The following is an 8,787-nucleotide window of genomic DNA, read 5'->3' on the forward strand; positions in this document are numbered from 1 at the left end:
GGGGGGTGCGGGGGTGCGGGGTGCTAGTTTATGCTTTGCCCTCAGCTTGTCTCATCATCTGCGGCTGCCTCCAAGGCTTAGCATAGTGAAGTGATAAGGAGGTAAGGGAATCCTGGCACCCTGGGGAGATTGGGCTAATCTGTCGGAGGCCCTGCAACAGTGGGGAAGAGTCTGGTCTGTTGTAGGAAAATGGTGGGTGCCTCCAATTGAGGCCCAACCTTGGAATGTTTCCTACAGCCCATCAGGCTTTTGGCTCTTCTGGATGTCGGATTCCCAGCTGCCCGACATCCTGGCGCCAGAAACTGGCGGTGGGGGGTTGGGGGGGGTGGGGTAGGGGAAGACGGGCGGTGGGGGGTGGGGTCAGCTTCAACTCTCCTGTCCGAACAGATTCATCTTAAAACATCAGGGAGAAGACTGCATTACAGTTAACCCAATAAAATTAATACAGCAAAGTACTGTAGTGGGCACTTAATAGTTGCTGCATGATGAATTATTTGAAATGAACTCAAGATGAGTCTTGAAGGACGAGTGGGAGTAAGCCCTGCGGGGAAGCAGAGATCCGGCGCCAAGTTCCAAAGGCTTGAGGAGACAAGGCTAGGTGGGGGAAAGGGGAGAAGCTGAGTTTGGCTGGCTCTGAGAGCGCCAGCGGCCGGGCGAAGTTGGGCCCACCACGCGGTGGTTGGAGCCCAGGGCCAGGGGCGAACGGAGCACGGCGTTGGGGCCCAGCCTTCGACGGTGGCGAAGAGGGGCCCTAGGGACACCCGCGGTGCTGGAAGTCCCCTCCCTGTCCACTCCTCGGGGAGGAGACAAATCAGACTCCGCCCACCTGGAGGTGGCTCTGCGCTCAACCTTCTTAGCATTCGACTAGGAGGAACTTTAGGGGTAAACAGGTTCGAGAAGGGGGAGTTGAGGCGCGCAGCGGTGGGAAGCGTGCCCCGGAGCCTAGTCCCCCCACCGCCGCCCACCCGTGTTGTCTCAGAAAGAGCAATCGGGGCCGTTCCTCTTTAAGGGGCGGGCAGGGGCGGGGCTCCCCTTCTCTTTCCGGTAGGCTGCGCCCTTCCCACCGCAGACGCGAACACTGTAGCCCGAGCTGCGCGTGATCGCGAATTCTTCGGAGACCGAGTTGGGGCGGGGAGGTCGCGGCCGGAGTCCAGCCACCGCTTGATCGCAGACTGCATCGTATCGCCGGTTCCGCAGGCATCATGAGCCAGGACACTGAGGTGGACATGAAGGAGGTGGAGCTGAACGAAATGGAGCCCGAGAAGCAGCCGATGAATGCGGCGTCCGGGGCAGCCATGGCCGTAGTCGTGGCGAGCGGCGCGGAAAAGAACGGCCTGGTTAAGATCAAGGTGGCCGACGACGAGGCAGAGGCAGCGGCCGCGGCCAAGTTCACTGGCCTGTCTAAGGAGGAGCTGCTGAAGGTGGCGGGCAGCCCCGGCTGGGTGCGCACCCGCTGGGCGCTGCTGGTGCTCTTCTGGCTCGGCTGGCTCGGCATGCTGGCGGGTGCGGTGGTCATCATTGTGCGGGCGCCGCGCTGCCGCGAGCTGCCCGCGCAGAGCTGGTGGCACAAAGGCGCCCTCTACCGCATCGGCGACCTGCTCGCCTTCCAGGGCCACGAGGAGGGCGACCTAGCGGGTGAGCTGTGGGCGCGACCCTGGGTTATCGGGCCACCGGCTCCGATCCTGTCCCCAGATTGACGCCGACGGTTGTCCACCCCATTCTGTACTCGGTCCCGCACCCTCAAGCCGGAGATGTAGCTTCTCCATTCCTTCTTTGAAGAAAACTGCCCCTACGCCCTCTTCCACGAGGATGGCTGACTCAGCGTCCTCACTTACCCTGCGAAGCCTGTAGCTGACGGTTTCTGAAGTAATGCACCGGGCACCTTGCGTCAGCTCCTCTGAGTCTCGTGATTCAGGCTCACTTCCCCCCAACACTTAGTTCCTGCCGGAGGGGAGAAGAGGGGCCATCAAGGCCCAACACTTAGTTCCCCAACACTTAGTTCCTGCGGGAGGGGAGAAGAGAAGAGGGGCGATCAAGGACCTCTCAGAGGGCCTTCACTTTAAATTTTTTTTTTAATGTTTATTTATTTTTGACAGAGAGAGAGAGAGAGACAGACAGACAGACAGAGCATGAGCGGGGGAGGGGCAGAGAGAGAGGGAGACACAACCTGAAGCAGGCCCCAGGCTCTGAGCTGTCAGCACAGAGCCCCACACGGGGCTCGAACTCACAGACTCTGAGATCATGACCTGAACTGAAGTCTGACGCTCAACCGACTGAGCCACCCAGGTGCCCCTCAGAGGGCCTTCACTTTAAATCTGCTTCCCCATTTCAGGCCTGAAGAGGCACCTCGATTACCTGAGCACCCTGAAGGTGAAAGGCTTTGTGCTGGGCCCAATTCACAAGAACCAGAAAGATGACCTCGCTGGGACCAACTTGGAACAGATCAACCCTGTTCTCGGCTCCAAGGAAGATTTTGACAATCTCTTGCAATCGGCCAAGAAAAAGAGTGGGTGTCCCGGAGTTGCCAAGGAAGCAGCTGGGAAGGGCTTGGCCTTCTGGCCACAGAAAAGACAGGACAGGGTTTTTATTTGGTTTACTCCTGTCTGGCTGAGTTTTCTAAGGCAGGTACAAGCTCCCTGCAGTTTGTTAGGCTTCAGCCTAAAATTAATTTGCCAGGTGGTGCAGAGACTTTCTACTTGGATGTGTGCGCATTCACTTACCTTCTGGGCTTCAGTGTCCTTATTTGCAAAATGTAGGCTTTTGCTGATTCGGTGTTCTTTAAACTTGTAAAGGAATGGATCCTTTTGAGAACAATATCCAAATAGAATCTTGTCTTATTTTAAGAGGATTCACTTTGGGGGTGGGGAGCCCAGGGCCCCCTAGTTTAGCCTTCTCGACTACACTACATGCCTTCTGCCCGATAAGATTTTCAGCCCCTCCACTCACATCTTTGTTTCAATGGAATAGGTTTTGCCGGGGTTCAAATCTAAGCTTTTTGTGCCAAATGATACATAGGGAGTAGTCCACCAACTTGTATTTGTTGATTGCTTCCTTTCCTGACACCCCAACGTCTTTCTCCTGACTCCCTTTTTTTCTCCATTGTTCCAGGCATCCGGGTCATTCTGGACCTCACTCCCAACTATGAGGGCCAGAACTCATGGTTCCTCCCCACTCAGATTGACACTGTGGCCGCCAAGATGAAGGTAAGTGTGTTGGCGCCGATGGCAGGTGGGAGTTGGCTGCTGGGGCTGTGTTGATCCTTCTAGCAAGCCCTTGTAAACTATCCTGGCTCCAGCTGGGGGGCCCCTTGCTCCTTGGAGCCGAGCTTGCACACCCCTCCCACAGGCAGAGGGTAGGCCAACAATGCACCCTGGTTTTGCTTGTTCCTTGTCTGGTCACTCATTTTCCTTGTTTCCTCGACTCTGATGGTGACAGTGCCAGGAAAGGAATTTCTCAGATGGCGACCTGGGTTTGACTTTTCTTCCTTGGGGGAGAGGAAGCTGTTTCTCTGTGGGAATCCTGCCGTGTCTGGTTTCCCAGTTCTTGTTTGATGTATTTTGGAGGGGAGCCCAGTCTGAAGTTGTAAGCATTGTGGTCTTATGCGTCTGGGACCATGCCAAGTATTTTGGATATGTGTTCTAAGTTTCTCGGTAACCACACAAGGCCTCTTTCGTCTCTAATCTGTCAGTGAAGAAGCTAGGGTTCAGAGGGGCTTGAGGTGCTTAGGATTTGAAGTCTCAAGTAGTCTCATTTCTGTAACCTGCCTTCCCTGAATACAGGTATAGGCTCAAAGACTATACCCAGCAGGCTGCAAGTGGGACTTTGTTATCCAAGCTCCTAATGCCTGGGTTCTAGGACACTGGCCAGTTCAGCAGGGGTATAGAACAAAATAAAATCTCTTAAAAGTTATTGATGAGGGGATGTTTTCAGATGGTATGGCTTGAGGACTGGTAGCCTCGGGTGAAAATGGAGATAAGAGGTGAGACAGAAAGGGAAAAAGGGGTCTTGGGGGTGGGGTTCCATGTCTTGTGCCCACCAATGCCAGGACTTCAGGCCTGGGCCTGTTTTGCAGAACTGGCTTCTCTTCTCAAATCTTCATCTGAACTGCCCTGGGGCTGTGCTTTGAACTTCACTCTTTCATCTTTGGCCTTGCTCTGACCTGCTCTCTTACACACACCCTCCCCTGGCCTCAGGACACCGGGAGAGGAGTAAGTATACTTGTCTTCTGATCTTGGCTAGAGAGAGAGAGACAGAGAGAGAGAGAGAGAGTGCGCCGAGCCCGCAAGCGAGCACGTGAGCAGGGGAAGGGGCAGAGAGAGAGGGAGACAGAGGACCAGAAGTGAGGTTCTGTGCTGACAGCAGCGAGTCTGATGTGGGGCTCGAACCCTCGCACTGTGAGATCATGACCTGAGCCAAAGTCCGATGCTCAACGGACTGAGCCACCCAGGCACTCGTAAGTGAAGTTATGTTTATCAACACACTTTTTCTCTTAGGCCTTTTCTATATCAAAGGAGAAGCTGTGTGATTTGTAATGGGGAGGAATACAGAAGTGAAATGCTATAACTTTAAGAATCAGTGATGGTGAGAGGCGCCTGGCTGGCTCAGTTAAACATCTGACTCTTGGTTTGGACTCTGGTCACGACCTCACCGTTTGTGAGTTCGAGCCCCACATCAGGCTCCGCACTGACAGTGTGAAGCCTGCTTGGGATTCTCTCCCTCTCTCTGCCCCTTCCCTGCTCATAGGTGTTCTCTCTCTCTCTCTCTCCTCTCTCTCTCTCTCTCTCTCTCTCTCTCAAAATAAATAAATAAACTTAAAAAAAAAAAAAAGAATCAGTGATGGTGTAGAATGGGACGGAGCTGAAGGCTGATGGTTAAGTGAGGCCAGTCAAGGCAGGTGACTCTTCCAAGGTCATAGGGAAGTGCGTGGTAGGTGAGGTTTAGCGTGGGCTGGATTTTCTAAGCCTTTGTCAGAGTGTTGAAGCCCTTCCTCTGTTGTTTTGCCCCCTCCCTGCAGGATGCTCTGAGTTTTTGGCTGCAGGCTGGTGTGGATGGGTTCCAGGTTCGGGACGTGGAGAATCTGACGGTGAGTGTCTTTCCATGTGAGAGGCAGAGCCTGGGTGAGAGCAGAGGGACTCGTCAGGGCTTGTTGGCGTTCTCTGTTCCTTGACTTTGTTTCTTTTCTTCTAGGATGCGTCTTTGTTGTTGGCTGAGTGGCAGAACATCACCAAGAGCTTCAGCGAAGACAGGTAGGTGCCAGACCTCCCCCGCCAACTCAGCTTCATGGTGGGAACCCCCCAGTAGAGTGCCAGACCCAAGGAATGGGCGATTTCCTAGCCCAAAGAACTTTCTTCACCTTCATTCTTGGCTTGTTCTTTACCAACCTTGTCCCCTGCCTTGCCCTCTGCAGGCTCTTGATCGCAGGGACTGAGTCCTCTGACCTTCAGCAGATTTTGAGCCTCCTTGGATCCACTAAGGACCTGTTGTTGACTAGCTCATACCTGTCAGAGTCCATTTCCACCGGGAAGCATATAGAGTTCTTGGTCACCCAGTATTTGAATGCCACTGACAGTCGCTGGTGCAGCTGGAGCGTGAGTACCACAGTCGGGGGACGAGGCGGGGGAGGAGGCCTTTTTGAGGAAAGGTGTGGGCAGACGGAGGCAGAGACGGGCTTTCGGGCTCACCAGTGCATCCATCCCTGCAGTTGTCTCAGGCGGGGCTCCTGACTTCCTTCGTGCCGGCTCATCTTCTCCGCCTCTACCACCTGCTGCTCTTCACCCTGCCAGGGACCCCGGTTTTCAGCTACGGAGATGAGATCGGCTTGGAGGCCGCTGCCCTGCCTGGCCAGGTATGGCTTGCTGCCTCCCTGGCGCAGTGGGGGAGGTTGTGCTCCCCCATCACGATGCTTCTGTGGGTGGCAGCCGGTAGACGTGAGCCTTGGGGGGAACTGCGTTTGACTCCTGGTCAGCCACGGTAGCCGCGTGGCCTCGGCAACTTATTTCACGGCCCTAGCCTTGATCACCTCTTCTGGGGCCTTGCATTTCTTGGAGGGAAGTTGGGATTCAATGAGAGCATATTTGAAGATGCGATGCCTGGTACCTGGTAGGTGTTCCAGATGGGAGCCATCCGTTGGTTGGTTGGTTCGTTCGTTCATTCTCATTCGTGTGTTCAGTGGGCAGCAGGTAGGTATTCGGCTGGGCTTGTGCCCTCCAGCAACTCCTAGTTTAGTGGGGGACCCAGAGGAGTAAGAGAAACGCATGGTAGCCAGTGCTGAGATGGGGTAAGAGCATGGTGTTCACCTAGCTCTGGCCGCAGGGTTAGAGGTTGACACCCAAGCTGATATTTACAGAACTGGTCGTGCAGTTATTCCACGGTTTTCTGGAGTAATTCCTATATGCCATGCACAGAGGACACAGCAATGCACAGAAGAGCTGGAGGTGGGGAAGTTAGATAATAAGCAAAGAGAATAAAGATGCCCAATGCTGGGGCGCCTGGATGGCTTAGTCTAGGTTAAGCACCCGACTTCGGCTCAGGTCATGATCTCACGGATTGTGAGTTGGAGCCCTGCGTCCGGCCCTGGGCTGACAGCTCAGAGCCTGCAGCCTGCTTTGGATTCTGTGGCTCCCTGTCTCTCTGCACCTCCCTCACTTGCGCTGTGCCTCTATCTCTCTCAAAAATAAGTAAATGTTAAAAAAAAAAAAAATTAAAGGTGCTAAGTGCTGTGCAAAAGAGAGCAGGGTCAGGGGCCTAGAGAACAGGGGATGGGGGATGTTTGCCATCGTGTGGCCACAGAAGATCTAGTGAGACACCTGAGCGGGGAGTGGAGGGCAGTGAGGGAGCTAACCCTATGGCTGGGAGAAAAGCCCTCCACGCTGACTCGATAGTGCGGGCAGGGACCTGACTCGGGGGCCGGCCTTGCTTATCCAGTAGAAGTTAGGCCAGCCTCGGGGGGAGGCTCTACACGGATGGGGCTGGGAAGAGAAGGCGAAGGGAGAGCAGGCCCAGGCCTTTCCCAAATCCTGTTTTCCTGGCTTTTCAGCCTGTGAAGGCTCCAATCATGCCCTGGGATGAATCCAGCTTCCCCAACACCGCAGAACTTGGAAGTAACAACATGACTGTAAAGGTAAGGGTTCGGGGTGGGCCAGACCTGCTTGGCCGAGGGTGGGCAGGTGGCGTGTAGGAGGTTGCACCCAGGGGTGTCCTTTATCCTTTCTTGCTGTGACCACCACTTGCAGGGCCAGAATGAAGACCCTGGCTCCCTCCTCTCTCTCTTCCGGCGGCTGAGTGATCAGCGAGGCAAGGAGCGCTCCCTGCTGCACGGGGATTTCCATGTACTCTCCTCCGGGCCTGACCTCTTCGCCTACGTCCGCCAGTGGGACCAGAACGAGCGCTTCTTGGTAGTGCTCAACTTCGGGGATGTCGGCCAACCAGCCAGGTTGCCGGCCACTGCCAGCCTGCCAACCAAGGTCAATCTGCTGCTCAGCACCCACCTGGGCCGCGAGGAGGGGGCCTCTCTTGAGCTGGGGCACCTAAACGTGGAGCCCCATGAGGGGCTGTTGCTTCGTTTCCCCTATGTGGCCTAACAGGACCCATTACCCCTCCCCTCTCCAGGCCCTTTGGGTCCTGGTTTCTTTTCTTTTCTTTTTTTTTTTTACGGTCACAGATTACAGTTGAGAGGTGTTTTCTGGCTTCAAATAAAAGTCACTCCTGCCTGGTGAGGTCTTGTCTTCCCTTACTCGGTCACAGCAGGAATCTACCCCCCTCCTCCGTGCACGCGCGCACGCACACACACAAAGACAGTGATCAGGGCTAGAGTTCCATGCACCTGCTCCAGCCCCGAGAGGGAGGGGCCTTCCAGGCTCATAACAAGGAGGTATGAGGGCCAGGGCTAGCGTCTGGGCCAGGGTCCTCTCCTGGAGGTCTTTGGTCTTACTGACTCTTTCCTTATCCCCCTCAGCAGTGGTCTCCAGCCAAGTGTGGTCAGGTTTCCTGTTTTTTGCAGACTTGGCCTCTCAGGGAGAAGGAGTGGGAGCCGGGTGGCCTGTTTCCTAAGAGATGCTTCTAAAGGGTACTAGAGGGCATTCATTCAACAAGAATCTGTTGTGCACTCAGCATGTGACAGGAATCGTTTTAGGTCCTGGGGTCACAGGAGAGGACGAAGTACAAGATCCCTCTCTTCTAGTCTTCTCGGGCTTCTAGTCTAGTGAGGGAATGGAGAAGAAATAAGGTGAATACAGTTTTGAGTGCCGTGGATATAGTGATGGTGTCCCAAGAGGACAAAGTGAGGCAGGAAGAGAGGCAGGGGCTTGGGGTGGAAGGGAACTGGAGGAGGGAGGAGGGGAGACCTCACCAAGGGGGTGCCATGTGAACGAAAGGCCTGAAGTAAAGGAGGGGGTTCACTTGCCAGATAACTGGGGGAAGGGGGCTCTTCGGTGCCCTAGGGTGGGGGCATGCCTTACTTGAGGGGGAGAGGGTGGGGGGGGGTGAGGCCTGGTTGGCAGGAGTTGGGTAGATCATGAAGATCGGAGTAAGGTGGTCACAAAGCGGGGTGTAAAGAATTTGGGAAACGGCACAGTTTGAGGGCATGGTCCCCACAAGATTGCCTCACTTCAGACACCAGCTGCAAGTTCAGGTCCCTAAAACCATCCTGAGCAGGTAATGCTAGCATGACTTACACAACTCAGGAAAGCACTAACATTACAGTGCGTGTGTGTTTTAAGTTTATTTTGAGAGAGAGGGTGCGTGTGTGAGCGGGGGAGGGGTAGAGAGAGGTGGGAGAGACAGAATCCC

At 54.9% G+C, this 8,787-nt stretch overlaps 1 protein-coding gene across 1 annotated transcript; it reads left to right on the forward strand.

Annotated features, from left to right (window-relative positions):
* The first annotated feature begins 868 nt into the window (after nt 1–868).
* SLC3A2 (solute carrier family 3 member 2) lies at nt 869–7,715 on the forward strand. The gene is made up of 9 exons (XM_003993534.6): nt 869–1,635; nt 2,333–2,506; nt 3,109–3,203; nt 5,015–5,083; nt 5,188–5,246; nt 5,408–5,588; nt 5,702–5,845; nt 7,037–7,120; nt 7,233–7,715. The coding sequence occupies exons 1-9, from the start codon at nt 1,203–1,205 to the stop codon at nt 7,578–7,580; spliced, it is 1,587 nt and encodes a 528-aa protein (XP_003993583.1). The 5' UTR covers nt 869–1,202; the 3' UTR covers nt 7,581–7,715.
* Nucleotides 7,716–8,787: the final 1,072 nt, after the last annotated feature.

Source organism: Felis catus, chromosome D1, assembly GCF_018350175.1.
Source record: "Felis catus isolate Fca126 chromosome D1, F.catus_Fca126_mat1.0, whole genome shotgun sequence".
NCBI classification, from domain to species: Eukaryota; Metazoa; Chordata; class Mammalia; order Carnivora; family Felidae; genus Felis; species Felis catus.